This window comes from Panthera pardus, unplaced genomic scaffold (assembly GCF_024362965.1).
Source record: "Panthera pardus isolate Hobbes unplaced genomic scaffold, ASM2436296v1 HiC_scaffold_25, whole genome shotgun sequence".
Taxonomy (NCBI): domain Eukaryota; kingdom Metazoa; phylum Chordata; class Mammalia; order Carnivora; family Felidae; genus Panthera; species Panthera pardus.
In genome coordinates this window covers 95,328,339-95,344,970 of record NW_026526821.1, presented here as the reverse complement: position 1 = coordinate 95,344,970, position 16,632 = coordinate 95,328,339, and the positions used below count along the sequence as shown (strand labels likewise).

Below are 16,632 nucleotides of genomic sequence, written 5' to 3'. Positions count from 1 at the left end.
TAAGTAGGTACAATGCTAATTCCAATGACTGCTTCGTATCATTATAAAATACTAACACTATTTTTATAGAGGAAATACAGAACTTTTCAAATAAAATGCAATTCTCATCTCAACAAATCACATTTTAAAAATATATTTTAAATATATGTAATATAAGTGTATAAAATATATATTTTAAAAGATATAATACATATAGCACTGTACAAATAATTCCCACATTTTCTTTTACCTAAATTTTCTTGGATCAGATGTGTCACAGTTGTCAACCACTTGTTCAGTTCCTGATTACTGCTTATTTGAGGATAATAGAGTAAATATCAAATCATGTGTATTTGTTGTATGTGCATGTTTGTGCACATGCACAGATGTATCTTTGGTTATATGCCATAGTCAGGTAGGATTGATTTGGCCATTATCAGTTTCTAGTAGTGTATTAATGGTTTTCATTTATTACCATGAACATTCATGTTGATTTTGAGTCCAATTTTTTTAATGACGTGAAACAGGCAATAAGGACTGTAATTGACCCCTTATTCTCTAATATTTTTCTTTAACAATTCAAATCCTACCAGCATCACAAATTATATTTTCTCACCTTGTCAAGCTTGTCTCCACAACCCAATTGAGAGAGATTTAAATTTGGAAAGGAGAGATTTAAATGGCAAAGAACAAAAGTGCACATTAGGGCAGGTTACTCCATTCCTCAGGAATAGGGCAGGGCTCCATTCAGTCAGTCTGAGGAAACTAACATCCCCACCTCGAAACTCTGCTCCTATATTTTGTTAATATGAAAAAAAGACATTTAAATGCAATAAAATCTTTCAAAATTTGTAGCATTTTATGTGGGGTCAACTATAAGTTACAATTTGTGTCCTTCCATCTCTGACCTAAACAGTGAATTCCTGTCCGGGGTAGGGTTATTGCTCTTTTGTTCTGACTTCATTGTTATAATGAGACTCTTGATGTAGTTGAACTTCAAATAATAATAATAATAACAATAATAATAATAATAATAATAATAATAATAGTAAGGCGCAATTTCTCAGATTTATCAGAATGTTTGATGTTCAGCATTCTACATTCTTAAATTCCACCTTACTGTTTCCAATCTCATTCAGAAAAATTCACGAAGTACAAATGTTAGGGTAAAAATAATCAAAGGTTATTTAGAATGATTTTTATGTCTTCAGATCCATGTGTACATCTTCATTTTTACATTTAAAAGAATCCATTAAATCCTCTGAAACCTAGTAAATAAAAATTAATTAAAAACACAACCATCAAATATACAAGTAATATCCGCATCACAGCTTTGGAATTTACTTGTATGCAAAATATATTTACATATTTGGAAAAAAGTTTGCTCAACTTTTCTGCCATGATGAATATAATGCTATCACATTTAAGGGATATTACCTTCACTAAAATAATTTACAATACGCTATGGTTAAATTTCTTTTTTTTTTCTTCTTTCATGCCTCTTCTCTCCTATCCTACTCTCATTTCTTCCTCTTCTTTCAACATTCCTTTTTCCAAAAAGCATGTAAACTGACCTAAGAGATTAAATAAACAAACACTAAGCCAATAAAGCCAATTTATAAACTAATGGATGTTTAATATTCTGGACTTCAGTTTCTTCTACTTTCACTTTAACATTTCTGTCACTGTTAGTTTTTGGGGTTTTTTTTTTGTTTGTTTCTTTGTTTTTGTTTTTTGGGTTTTTTTTGTTTGTTTTTTTAGATTTTCTCTTCCCCATTGACCTCCTTAGCAACCACACAAATGGCGTAAGCTGAATTGGCTCACAAGTGCATCTTCTACTTTGAGATTTAGTAGGAATGGCACCTTTTGCCTGTTGAGAAGGATTTAAGCCAATAATTTTTAAAACATATCTCCAGACAGAAAATTAGTAGTGCTTCTTAGACAGCAATTGTATGATTGAGCACATGTAAGCATATATCCAGGATTGTGTTATTTCTCCAACTCCCCATCGTGTCACAAGAAGAACTTTTGCACCCATTGTCCCCAGCCTATGACCTGTTGAGTTTTCCTGCCCCACCTCTCAAGCCAAAGGCAGATACAACAGAAGAAGCCTTTCCCAGTTAGTACACACAGAATCACATAAAACATACACATGCTGACATGATACATAACTGTGCACATGTGCATTCTGTTCATCATGCTAGCTCACGGCTCTAAAAACACAGCTCTCAGCTTTGAGATTTAAGTCATTTCTCTTGGAAAAATGGAAATAAGCTATCCAAATCTCTTATTTTAGGGGAAATTTTGATACTAACAAATATACCTTCCTGGGAGCTTTCCTCTATTTCAGAAAAGAAGCCACAGCCTTGAATCCCATTATTTAAGCATTTCTCTTTCTTTCTCTCTCTCTCTCTCTCTCTCTCTCTCTCTCTCTCTCTCTCTCTCTCTCTCATATATATAATACTATAGTAGTTTATCCCTAAAAATGTAGCAACTTTGTCATGCCAGACAACAAAATAAATGGGGCCCTAGGCATGGACACATTTTTCTTGGCAAAATCATTGAAAGTTTGTGTGTATGGGGTCTTACATTCTTGACTCTTTCAGAACTTTGAAGGCAGTCATTTGTGGCTATTTTGCAAAAGAAACACATTGGTATTTTTTCTCCATTAGCCATCAGTGAAGGAGGATGAAGAATAAGATGGACGCAGAAGTGGCAAAGACAGCAGACTACAGATGCAGGTATGGCACCAAATAGCAATCAAGCTTTGAAAAAATGAGGAGGCCAAGAGCAGGTCCAAAACTGAGCAATATATAGCAAACCTTTATAATGCATTTGACTCAAAACTATTATAAAGTTATATAACATTCCTCAAAAAGAAGCCTTCTCCCATGCAAGGATTTATGAACTTTGCCAATAAGACTCAAAGAAGGAAACAGGCTTCTTGACGGTGTTCTCAATCTCAAACACCTCTACAAATGCCAACAGTGCAAGTGATAAAAGCCAGTGATGGTTTGGACTACATCTAAATGAGGAAAAGACAATGGAAATGATGCTCGGGAAGCAGTGATGAACAATGGGTACTGAGAGGATAATGGAGAACAGCTCTGCCAGTAAAATATCACCTAAATGAGGTTGTGGACTCTGAGATCCACAAAGATGCTTTGTGCATCCATGTAAATAATAAGATTTGGAAAGTGACAAATGAAAGCACACAAGGCAAGCTAAACAAAAAGCACTCAGTTCCACAGGTGCTATATACAGATGGACATGAAAGCCGAATGGTATGGGAAACTATACCATCGAGTCTGAAGATAAGAAAAGAAGCAAGGGATATGCAATGTTTTGATCACTTCTTGGCAGAGAGAAACTGGGTAATTACCAACTCGGCAGAAAGGACACATTGCAAGACAGATTGCTCTTGGTTGTTGAAGAATGTTGAAGCAGGATCGTTTTGGAAATGCAAAGAGGTGACTATGCTTTGGGAAGAGGCACAAAATAGCCAATTTATCGGACTCTAGGTGAAACTGCATGGAACAGGCTTTCCAGATGGCATCTCCATGCAAGCCAGATCAGCTCTTTTCCCAGCTGTTTTCTGCCACCCAAATAATACAGAACCTGAAACCGTTGAAGAATGATTTTTCCATATATTTTTATCAAATGGTCAAACTGTTGAATTTCTGAAAATTGAGAATTGAGCTTCATGACTCGTCTGATTTTCAAAAGGCATTCACCACGTTGATAATGTGATGTTCCCAGTAATGTCACACTTAAAATGGCAGCATCATCGTTGACTGGGAAAAGAACTAAAGGTGGCAGAGCCACACTTTGGAATTTGCATATAGTTTACAATAGATGGCACCTCGTGTTCAAAGAAGGGGACAGAGGGAGGAGAAGCCAAGGTGAAGAACCTCATCACATACATTTGGAAATCTTGCCAAGAAATCATAATTCTTCTATTAATCAAACTTATTTCTTTATATTTGATGAAAATGGACCAGATACTAAGGGAAACACCGGAGTGATTAAGCAAAGAAGACATAATTGTTAGTGTTTGACAACTATGTTAGTTTTTGGCAACAGCACATCAACCTGTATTAAATTTGAATATTTTCTGGCTTTCAAGGGTTACTGATAACCTAGTATGCATTGGAACCTGATGAATGAATTCCTATTGTTTTCATCATCTCTAACATGTGAACACAATCCACACATAGAGAGGCTGGCTCCTGAACAGAGAGTGAAAATTACTAGGACTAACAAAGGGAAGTAGACTCACAATGAGTAAATGTGCAAAAGCTCCAAATAATTATAATAGTCAAAGCTTGGCAATGAGTTTCCAGACTACAAAATTAGTTTTCTTGTGAAGAATGGAGATTTTACAAGGCTAGTATAAACATGGGGTAATTGGAAAATCAAATTGCTCTTTGTGAGTTATTGTAAGGTCTGGAATAATGGTGATAACATTTATTTAAAAAAAAAAACTCCCTATGAATCACTGTAGTTTGGTGTTTTTAGCAGTACTGTTGCCAAGAATGCTTGCCTTGGAAGCACAACAGTGGGAACTTTAATTGTGAAGCCCAACTCCCAGCTTACCCCTGACACAATGAGCTCTCCTCCTAGATTCTGAACTTCTGCCTTCACCTTGCTGCAGATATTAAGCTGATGGCAATACAAAGCAATTCGTTGAAGGTAGGCTAATAAATCCTGCTTACATGCTGAATCAGGACACTATAAAACATTAAAAAAAAAGTGATCTCAATTAGTAAGTACTCTTCAGTTTCTAACACTTGCTATATAAAAGCTGTGAGAATAAAAGGTTTTAGTGTCATAAATATTAATCACATCCATTTAACTTCTTGATAGCACATTTTATGAAAGCCACAGTCAGTAGTTTACAATGGTCAGCTGTACTTTGATACAATACTCTAAACAGAATATTGAAGATCTTCCAGAAAGTCTTACTGGAACTTCTGTACATGTTTATGAGTAATTTTACCAGTTGTCTTCTAAACTGTTAAGAAAACCAAATATTCTACAGGTTTTTTTCTTAGTGGCCCACTCAACATTCACTATGTGTAGTTATTTTAATATGGACAACCAAAGGAACAGAGGCTAGAAAGAAATCGCTCTGCGTAGAAATCTCTCTGACACAGCATAAGATAGAATTTCAATTCATTTGGTTGGGTGAAAAAACCATTTGTTTCCTTTGGCTTTCTCAGAAAAGTATCATTCACTAAAGGAAGTCTATTACACTTTTTGGATTTTTGTATTTATCAAAAATTTAGCAACATTATAAACTTTAAATAAGACATTCTGAGAAGGATCATAACCACTGTTAGAGAAAGAGGTTTAAGTAGAGTTTGAAGCCAACTGAAACAAACACATAAGAGTAAAAACAGAGCTCTTCAAAGGTTATACCAGAGTCAACTAGAACCAGGAATTTTGGATTCTCTCTGAGACTTAGTGGGTAGATATCCATCAAATACACAGTGAGCTTAGCTGAACACTTCCAAAGATATTTACATGACTCTCTAAAGCATTTAAGGCTTCAATACCAATGGTTATTCAATAATTGGAATATATTTCTATTACTATCAAAAGTTCAGTTCAAGATTCTGTAGGCCATTCCATTGTTCTGGCTCAATTTAGCACTTGTAAAGGATGTATACTCACCAAATTTTTGATCCAACACTGTAAGAAATAAAGATCTATAGCTAAATCTGAAGTGACTTATTTAGAATAAGCAAATGAGAGGGGTGCCTGGGTGGCTTGGTCAGTTAAGTTTCCGGCTCTTGATTATAGCCTGGTTCATGATCTCATGACTGTGAGATCGACCCCCAAGTTGGGCTCCTCACTGGGCATGGAGCCTGCTTAAAATTCTCCCTTTCCTCTGCTCCTCACCCGCTCACTGTTTCTCTATCTCAAAAAAAAAAAAAAAAAAAAAAAAAAAAAAGTTATGAGAAAAAGACTCCAGCTAGGTTTTCTTCAAGCTTAAGAAAGGCAATTCTTAAAAAAAAAAAAAAAAAAAAAAAAAAAAAAAGGCAAACCTTTCATTAATACTGTGAATCCTGTGGTTTTGACATAACCATATCTTTAACAAATGACAAAGGGGTCTCTTTTATATATAACACCATTGTGGTACTTTTTTTTACTAACTGCATTTATCAAGAAAGAATCCCACAGAGACTGTTTTAGCTTTCTACGAGTACTTAATACTGTAATATTTATCCTACTCCAGAGACCCATATACTGAAAGGAATTAACTTTAAAATGATATCTCCCTTGAGGGCTGACAAGGCTTTCGATACAAATACCTTGCAACAAATTAAACTCGAAGTTCTATCTCAATGGAACAGTAATTAAAAATGCAACAGTCCGTAAAAAGTTTATATTGCTTGTGTATCTCAAATCTTCATAAAAATATTTTCAGGCAAAATAAAGGCAACACATCCACTTTTTGGTAATGTTCATCCTATTCCATTATTTAAAACACACATAAAAGCATGATGGACCAAGAAATATAATTCATATATCATGAAAATAGGTGATTTTGAGAAAGATATGTCCTATTCAGACAAAGCATTAGCAAAAACTGCAAGTTGCTTCATAGCTGATGACAGTGCACATGCCACCAAGAGAGGGTTATATTTAACCCTCATGTGTTTATTTTAAGTCATCATAGAATAGCATTTAAATATTTTGTCATTTAATTTCTTGTTTAATTTTGGTTTTTATTTTTTAAATGTTTATTTATTTTGAGAGAGAGAGAATAAGCCAGGGAGGGGCAGAGAGAGAGGGAGAGAAAGAGAATCCAAAGCAGGCTTCATGCTGCCGGTGTAGAGCCCACAGTGGTGCTCAATCTCACCAACTGCGATCATGACCTGAGCTGAAATCAAGACTCAGACACTTAACCAACTGAGCCACCCAGGCGCTGCAAAATACTTTGTTATTTAATTGCAAAATACATCTAGAATCTTGGGATTTGTGTGTGTGCATGTGTGATGTGCTTTCCAAATACCAAAACTGCCTGGGACTATGATTCAAGTTGCATAATTGCTGGAAATAAAGGTCCTAAAATGCAAAAGCAAAAAACAAGAACTCAAGGAACCTAAACATACTAAAAAATAGTTTAAAGCAATTTAGATTCAGAAGTGAATCTAATGGAGAATCTAATTAATGGAGAAGCCATCCAAACTCCATCTACTTTCACTTCAGGAAAGAAGTCCTTCCTCACAAAACTCTTTTTAGAACCTCTACCAATCTCTTCTCACTCCACTCATCCCAAGTGCCCTGAACATTTTCAGGGAAAAAATGGCGTTCTTTCCTGGCTGGTACATTTTTGTTTGTTTGCATACATGCGTGCATATTTCCAAGAACATTCATTATCTCTCCTCTCTTTTCCATAAACTTTCTGGGATACATAGAGAACTCTGTATAGATCAGTTCAATTTATCCTGCAAACTGCAGGAAGCCTGGCAGTTGATATGTCCCTGAAATTAGCAACGTAGTGGTGGTTTGGTCTTCAACCCATACAAATTTTAGGGGATAGTCAAATGGTGGTAATATTTAATGAATTATCTTTACGATTAAGTGTTTCTCCAAAATTAAAATGTTTTTAATGTTTGTTTATTTTGAGAGGGAGAGAGATCAAGTGAGCAAGTGGGTAGAGGGGCAGAGAGAGAGAAGAGAGAGAATTCGAAGAAGTCTCTGCGCCATCAGCCTAGAGCTCAATGAGAGGCTCCATCTCATGAACCATGAAATCATGACCTGAGCCGAAACCAAGAGTCTGATGCTTACCTGACTGAGCCACCTAGGAGCCCCTCTCAAAAATTTAAAAGCAAGCACAAAACATTCCCTTGGATTAGCCATCATATATGTAAAAAAATTAAAATGAGACAATCTGCTGGCATATTTTAAATGTAATCCTAATGATTTATTCATGTGTTTTCAGTATTTACAAGACGAGTGGATTTGGTATTGACTTCTGAGGGATTCTAGAATCTGGGATGTTGAAGACGGCAAGTATTTAGGGGAAGAGTCAAACATTAAGGAATGAAGGAAGAAAATTATAATAAGCAACTCAAAAATTATAGGAGACTAGGGCCATTAAGAAGGAGGAACAATCCTATGTCAGTGTCTCCAGACAGTATCACTATATTGGAGTCTAGTAAGCGACTTAATGCTCATAATGTTGTGTCCATGTAAGTAACAGCTTATGTAATATTTTCTATTTCAGAATCTTATTTTATATTTTAAGACATTTTTCCTTTTAAAATAGCTCAAACTATAAACCACTGTTATTTAAAAGGGTAAGAATTAGTTACCTGTACAAGTCTACTGTTTAAAGTACCCTTATAAGGAATGGAACATTATTGCAACTAGACATATTTAGAACAGGATTTTAGATTTCCAATTTAAGCCACATGACATGCAAAGTGTGGAGATAAACACAAATACTCAGGTGAGATTCAGAACTACTTTCATGTATCTAACTTCGGTCTGAAAGCACAAAAGATACTCTCAGAATTTCCTTTCTCTGTAATGCCTTTAAATCCAGATGAAAATAAAGCTGAAATCTGGAGGTTCCTGATTATGTGGATTAATTCCATTTATGCCAGAGCATTATTAAGAATTATCAAGAGTATCATTATAGTAAGATCAATATTAAATAACAAGAGTTAAAAGTTCTTTCTCTTCCTCTTTATGCAGTGTAGCTGACTTGCTGAATGAGGGTAGCCAGCATAATCCATTCTTTGGGGGTTATGTCTCTTAAGTAGTGGGTACTCTTCGTTCTGAAGGAGTTTTGGTCATAGGCCTGATGAGTCGCTCCTGGACTGAACCCACTTTGCCATGAACTCAGTCTCAGCAAAGTTAGAGTCCAGTTTGTAAAACATAAGTGATTACAATTCATCCTTCAGAAGCATTTTATAGAGTACATAAAAACCATTATAGAACCCAAGTGCTAATTAATGGTACCACACAGCATGTGCTTACTCTCCCTCCTGTATTACCTGATCAGCCACAGCGCGGGCTAACTTGTCCATTCGAGAACCTGCTTCGGCAATTTTCTTGGCAGCATTAATAACATCAGATGTATTTTTCAATGGGCCTTTGCCTCTGAAACAACATATACAACATAATTAGAAATTTACTTCTAACAAATAAACAAACCTACCGTATTGTTTGTCCAGGACTCTGTTGTTGTATTTGATTTTGCTCTGTCCAGATCAGAAGGATTTCAGATGTTTTCTGGGTTCACTTCAGTTTCCATGTTAATAGTCTACTTTACCTCCATTCACCTTTAGGGAATATTTTTCCTTATTTTGATGTGCATGCTCATAGTTTATTCTTTATATTAATTTCTTTGTTTTTAAACAGTGGTTCATTAAAAAAGATGACCACTTTGAAGGTGATAGGAATTTAATATTTAAAAGCTTACCATGTGCCTATGCTATTATATATACCACCTCACTTGGATTCATTACAACGCTAGCAAGCAAGCATCATTATTCCCACTTTAGAGGAGAGGAAAATGGAAGAAATACTATTAACTCAACTAGGCTTTATAAAGGACAAAATGTAAATTCTACATTTAAATCAGAGTCTAGCCAAAGTGAATACAAATGCATTGTCTTTCATACCATATCCAGCACTATATTGTATTAATTATATTTTTAAGTCTACTTTGACACTCTGAAAAGCAATGGTCTCTCATATATAACCATATAACCAAATCGGCCAGCATTTCAGAAATCTGTTGAGCCCGCACTCCCATTGGCTTGTAGGCTTCCAGTACTGACTTATGAACAAAAAACACAAAACACTTTGTGACAGTAGATGTCTTTATACTTCCAAACCATCGTCCCATATTTTCACATAACATTTTCAATTTGGTGAACTGTTTAATATTACATGTATTTTAAATATTTATTATAAAAGAAAAGGAAACTATGCTGCACTATAAATCTTTAAACAAAATGGGGCATGTGACTTTTCTTTCTCTTTTCTTGAGAGGTAAATAAAACAATACGTTTATTCTTTTTTTTTTTTTAGCATTGTTACTTATTCTGCTCTCCTTATGTGCATCTAAAAATCAATGCAATTTTTAAGGCTACAAAATTACATTCCTATAGTTAGAAATGTGGTGAGATGTGGAGAAAAACTACTCAGAAACAACTTATTTAGAACACATAGGGATATATACAGTGGCAATGACTGCCATTGTTATATAATAACATTTTCTAAATAGAAGACTTAAAATGGCTTCAGAAAATATATGTAAATGAAGGGTATTTTGTTCATTTTCCCTCCTAATTTCCCTTTTGGTATTTTTTACATTCATAGCTAAAAAAAAAAAATGCATTGTATTCATGTCAATGCTTAAACACACAGGATGGCAAATTCAAAACTTAAGATATTTTATTTTGCTATGGTAGCTTTAATTTGTCCACAAAGGACAGTGATTTTTTTTTTCCAGTTACTACTTAGGTTTTTAACTATGACAAGAGACTTCATATGTGAATTTTATGTAGCATAGATAAGATTTTGTGAAAATCTGGCTCCCATTTTCTAACATTAATTTGTTATTATCTGCAAATAAACTTTTCCTTGTTTTTGATTTATATTTTTTAAAGAAAGTTTAGATGCAGAATCTGTCAATGTTTAATAATGTTGTCATTATTACACATTTGTTTTATAACTTCCAGACCTTAGAATCTCTTCTTGTTTACAGTTTTACTCTGACACAATATCTTTTGTTACTTTTTGCCTTCAATCTTAACCCATAAAAAGAGGTGCATGCTGCTTAACTTTTTCCTCACCAACAATCAGGTATTTGTTTGTTTCAAGAATTTCAAAGGATTTGGAAAAACACTGCCCCATGAACTTTACATAACTTTCAACAGTTGATTAATTATGACAAAATATGCTAAGTTAGTAAGGAATACTTATAGAGATCTACATTTGCCTGAAGCTTAGACTCCCGTCTTATAGCCAAAGAACAATTAGAAGCTTGTCTTTTGTGACTACACAGGAAACTACAGTTCAGAGACTAACTAGTATATCGTTACTTAAAATATTTGAGTCTAGAGCCCATTTTGTAGACTCAGTTCAAATTCTTAGAGTCCCAAGCTGGTGATACAAATGTATTTCAGTAAACTAGGCAGCAAAATAGAACTTTTGAGATCATCAAATATTTCTTTCTTTTCTAGTTGAGGAAACTGAAACCCAAGCAGGAAGTCTCAGTGACATGCCCAGGATGATACTGGCAGAGACGGTGATATACAAAAAGAGAATTAGGGTTGGGACCTCTGTGTCCTGAATCACAATTTAGTACTCTTTTTGCTATATATATATTTAATTCTTATAAGAATGCTCAAGTAGTGATCTCAAGGAAAACAAATAACCTTCACTACAGACATGAGTTTACAAGAAATAATGAAAACAAGAATTATCTGACTCAAGCATTTACAAAGAAGCAGCAGGAAAAAAAAAAACTAACAAAATTACAAGAAGAGATTAATGATTTAGAAAATAATGAAACATGGAAAATAATTCTAAAACAGGGTCCACCCCCCCAAAAAAAAGGAAAACCAGATGTAAAAAAATATACTTAGATTGCTATCAAAACAAAGGAGACAACAAACATTTAAAAGTAAAAAAAGGTAACAGTGAAATGACCTTAGAAAACAAAATTAAGAGTATCATAAAACTAAATTTCTCAACACATGTAAATATATTTGAGAACCTGGAGGAATAACTTTCTAGGAAAATATAAGTTACCAATGCTGACAAGAAAGGAGATTTTGAGAAAACTACAGTGTCTGATTTCCTGTTTATAGAAATAAACAAGACTGTTAAAGACAAAGTTAGTCAAAAAATCAGTCAATCCAGATGGTGTCTCAGAGGAAATCACTAACCCTTTAAAAAGAGGATAATCTCAATGTTATTTAAACTCTTCCAGAATACAGGAAGAAAGTCTTCAAAAACAATTTCATTCTGGACCTAGTTCCTCCTCATCCCAATTGTGTTTCTAAGATTGACCGGGTCTGACCCTGGACCCAGTCTGGTTTTGAAGGTGTGCCCAGCCTTATTTTGGATTTAGTACTGTTTTCTAAGTCAGACCCTTTCCACCCCAGACCCAGTCCCACTCCGGCTAGTTTCTGGAACCAGTAGGGGGAGGAAGCTGGAGGTAGGGGCAGGTAGGGAGAAGCTCATATAAAGTCTGAAAACGCATAATGCCAAAGATTTGGAGCTATGATCCAAAATCCAGGAACGGCTTATCCATCACCTCCAGAGGCAGCAAGAAATCAGCAGAGTTCAAGGAAGATGGCAGCATAGGAGGATGCTGGACTCACCTCGTCCTGCTGATTGCTTAGATTCCACCCACATCTGCCTGAATAATCCAGAAAAACACTGGAAGACTAGCAGAACAGACTCTCTGGAGCCAAGCGTAAACAAGAGGCCCACAGAAGATGGTAGGAATGGTGGAGAGGTGGTGCACGCTACACGGACTGGCGGGAGGGAGCTGGGGCAGTGGAGGAGCAGCCCACCTGGCAAGGCAGAGCCCCCGAGTCTGACTTGCAGAAGCGAAGGGACCAGACTGAGTGAGTTCTGACAGCCAGCAGGACTTAACATCTGGAACGTTAAAAGTCAACAGCTCTGCTCTCAGAGAGCAGGGAGGGCGAGAGGACACCGGGAGAGAGAGTTTTTGAGTCCCGAAAGGACAGAGCTCAGCTCAGCGGGGAACAAAGGCGCTGGCAAGTGCCATCTCCCTCTCCCATCCCCCAGCCAAAATTCCAAAGGGAACCAGTTCCCCTCACCAAACTTGCCTGCAACGTGCAAATGCCCAATGCTGTGCTTCTGTGGATCCATCTGTCCCACGGGCCTGCCTCCCTCCCGGTGCTGCAGGGCCCCTCCCCCAGGGGACCAGTGATGGCAAAACTAGCTAAGCCTGCCCCTCCCACCCCTGTGCACCTTGCGGATCCACCCTGGCTAATATGCCCTTGGCCAGATCCCATTGAAGCAGCACCACAAGCCTGGCAGTGTGCAAGCAGCCCAGACAGGGGCTACACCACTCCACAGTGAGTCCTGCCCCTGAGAGAGGGGAAGATAAGGTACACACCAGTCTGACTGTGGCCCCAGTGGTGATCTGGAGCAGACATGGAGTCTGACTGTAGCCCCGCCCACCAACACAAGTTTCTCTGGACAGCACAGGGGAAGTGCCCTGCAGTTTGGAGCTACCATAGGGACTACCCAAAATGACCAAATGGAAGAATTCTCTTCAAAAGAAACTCCAGGAAGTAGTGACAGTTAATGAATTGATCAAAACCGATTTAAACAATATAATGGAACAAGAATTTAGAATAATAGTCATAAAATTAATCACTAGGCTTAAAAAAGCATAGAGGACAGCAGAGAACCTATTGCTACAGAGATCAAGGGGCTAAAAAATTGTCATGAGGAATTAAAAAATGCTATAAATAGGGTGCAAAATAAAATGGAGGTGGCCATAGCATGGATTGAAGAGGCAGAGGAGAGAATAGGTGAATTAGAAGAAAAAATTATGGAAAAAGAGGAAGCTGAGAAAAAGAGAGATTAAAAAATCCAGGAATATGAAGGGAAAATTAGAGAACTAAGTGATGCAATCAAATGGAACAATATCCGTATCATAGGAATTCCAGAAGAAGAGAGAGAAAAAGGGCTGAAGGTGTACTTGAACAAATCATAGCTGAGAACTTCCCTGATCTGGGGAAGGAAAAAGGCATTGAAATCCAACAGGCACAGAGAACTCCCTTCAGACGTAACTTGAATCGATCTTCTGCACCACATATCATAGTGAAACTGGCAAAATACAAGGATAAAGAGAGAATTCTGAAAGCAGCTAGGGATAAACAGGCCCTAACGTACAAAGGTAGACACAAAAGGGTAGTAGCAGACCTATCTACTGAAACTTGGCAGGCCGGAAAGGAATGGCAGGAAATCTTCAATGTGATGAACAGAAAAAATATGCAGCCAAGAATCCTTTATCCCGCAAGTCTGTCATTCAGAATAGAAGGAGAAATAAAGGTTTTCCAAAACAAACAAAAACTGAAGGAATTCATCACCACTAAACCAGCCCTACAAGAGATCCTAAGGGGGATTCTGTGAGTGAAATATTGCAAGGACCACAAAGTACCAGAGACATCACTATAAGCATGAAACCTACAGACATCACAGTGACTCTAAACCCATATCTTTCAATAACGACACTGAATGTAAATGGACTAAATGCGCCAACCAAAAGACATAGGGTATTAGAATGGATAAAAAAACAAGACCCATCTATTTGCTGTCTACAAGAGACTCATTTTAGACCTGAGGACACCTTCAGATTGAGAGTGAGGGGATGGAGAACTATCTATCATGCTACTGGAAGTCAGAAGAAAGCTGGAGTAGCCATACTTATATCAGACAAACTAGACTTTAAATTAAAGGCTATAACAAGAGATGAAGAAAGGCATTATATAATAATTACAGGGTCTATCCATCAGCAAGAGCTAACAATTATAAATGTCTATGCGCTGAATACGGGAGCCCCCAAATATATAAAACAATTAATCACAAACATAAGCAACCTTATTGATAAGAATGTGGTAATTGCAGGGGACTTTAATACCCCACTTACAGAAATGGATAGATCATCTAGACACACAGTCAATAAAGAAACAAGGGCCCTGAATGATACATTGGATCAGATGGACTTGACAGATATATTTAGAACTCTACATCCCAAAGCAACAGAATATACTTTCTTCTCGAGTGCACATGGAACATTCTCCAAGATAGGTCACATACTGGGTCACAAAACAGCCCTTCATAAGTATAAAAGAATTGAGATCATACCATGCACACTTTCAGGCTATGAAACTTGAAATCAACCCCAGCAAAAAGTCTGGAAAACTTCCAAAAGCATGGAGGTTAAAGAACACCTGACTAAAGAATGAATGGGTCAACCAGGAAACTAGAGAAAAAATTAAAAAAAAATATGGAAACAAATAAAAATTAAAATACAACAATCCAAATGCTTTGGTATGCAGCAAAGGCAGTCCTGAGAGGAAAATACATTGCAATCCAGGCCTATCTCAAGAAACAAGAAAAATCCCAAATACAAAATCTAACAGCACACCTAAAGGAAATAGAAGCAGAACAGCAAAGACACCCCAAACCCAGCAGAAGAAGGTAAATAATAAAGATCAGAGCAGAAAGAAACAATATAGAATCTAAAAAAAAAAACAAAACTGTAGAGCAGATCAATGAAAACAAGAGTTGGTTTTTTTGAAAAAATAAACAAAATTGATAAACCTCTAGCCAGGCTTCTCAAAAAGAAAAGGGAGAGGACCCAAATAGATAAAATCATGAATGAAAATGGAATTATTATAACCAATCCCTCATAAATACAAGCAATTATCAGGGAATCCTATGAAAAATTATATGCCAACAAACTGGACAACCTGGAAGAAATGGAGAAATTCCTAAGCACCCACACACTTCCAAAACTCAAACAGGAAGAAATAGAAAACTTGAACAGACCCATAACCAGTGAAGAAATTGAATCAGTTATCAAAAATCTCCCAACAAATAAGAGTCCAGGACCAGATGGCTTCCCTGGGGAATTCTACCAGACATTTAAAGCAGACATAATACCTCTCCTTCTCAAGCTGTTCCAAAAAATAGAAAGGGAAGGAAAACTTCCAGACTCATTCTATGAAGCCAGCATTACTTTGATTCCTAAACCAGACAGAGACCCAGCAAAAAAAAAAAAAAAAGAGAACTACAGGCCAATATCCCTGATGAATATGGATGCAAAAATTCTCTTTCATTTATTCTTTAAGAAGTTCTTCCTTGCTGGAGGTGTTAACACTGTGGTAGTAATCATTTTGCAATATATATGTGTACAAATCAACTCATTGAACACCTTAAATTTACACAATGTTACAGGTTAATTATAGCTCAATAAAGCTGGAAAGTGAAAGTTCATCCTTATCCCAAGATCATAAATATCGTCTCCCATTTTAGTCTAAAATTTTAAGGTTTTCTTTTCATATTTAGATATTAAATCCACATGCAGTTTCTTTTTGTATAGAAGGAGAGGTAGAAATCACACTGTTCTTTATTTTTTCATACCAGGAACCAAATGTCCCTGGACCATTGATTGAAAAGTGATTTTTTTCCTCTATAGTCTTTATTACGCTTAAATTATGTACCCTTTTTATTTTATAATTCTTCAGGAATAAATGCATTAGTTTAAAATGTAAATATAAGCCACACATATGTGATCAGTTAACTTATGACAAAACAGCCAATAATGTCCAATGGGGAACAGTCTCTTCAACAAATGGTGTTGGGAAACTGGACAGTCATAGGCAAAAGAATGAAACTGGACCATTATCTTATACTATACATAAAAAACAACTCAAAATGGATCAAAGGCTTAAAACTAAGACCTAAAACCATTAAAACTCTGAGAGAAAACATGGTAATAAGCAACTTGACACTGGTCTTGAAGATTTTTTGGATTTGACAGCAAAAGCAAAAATGAGCAAGTGGGATGAGCTCAAACCAAAAAGCTTCTGCACAGTAAAGGAAACTGTCAACAAAATGAAAAGGCAA

At 36.2% G+C, this 16,632-nt stretch overlaps 1 protein-coding gene across 5 annotated transcripts in view; it reads right to left on the bottom strand.

Annotated features, from left to right (window-relative positions):
• The window catches only part of CTNNA2 (catenin alpha 2), a 1,099,255-nt gene that overhangs the window by 38,078 nt on the left and 1,044,545 nt on the right, over window positions 1–16,632 (bottom strand). For all 5 annotated transcript variants that reach the window (XM_019443126.2, XM_019443134.2, XM_019443137.2 and 2 more), the window contains 2 exons: window positions 8,994–9,099; window positions 4,576–4,710 (listed from right to left, as the gene is read on the bottom strand). In XM_019443126.2, coding sequence (XP_019298671.1) covers window positions 4,576–4,710; window positions 8,994–9,099 — 241 coding nt within the window. The remainder of the gene's footprint in view (window positions 1–4,575; window positions 4,711–8,993; window positions 9,100–16,632) is intronic.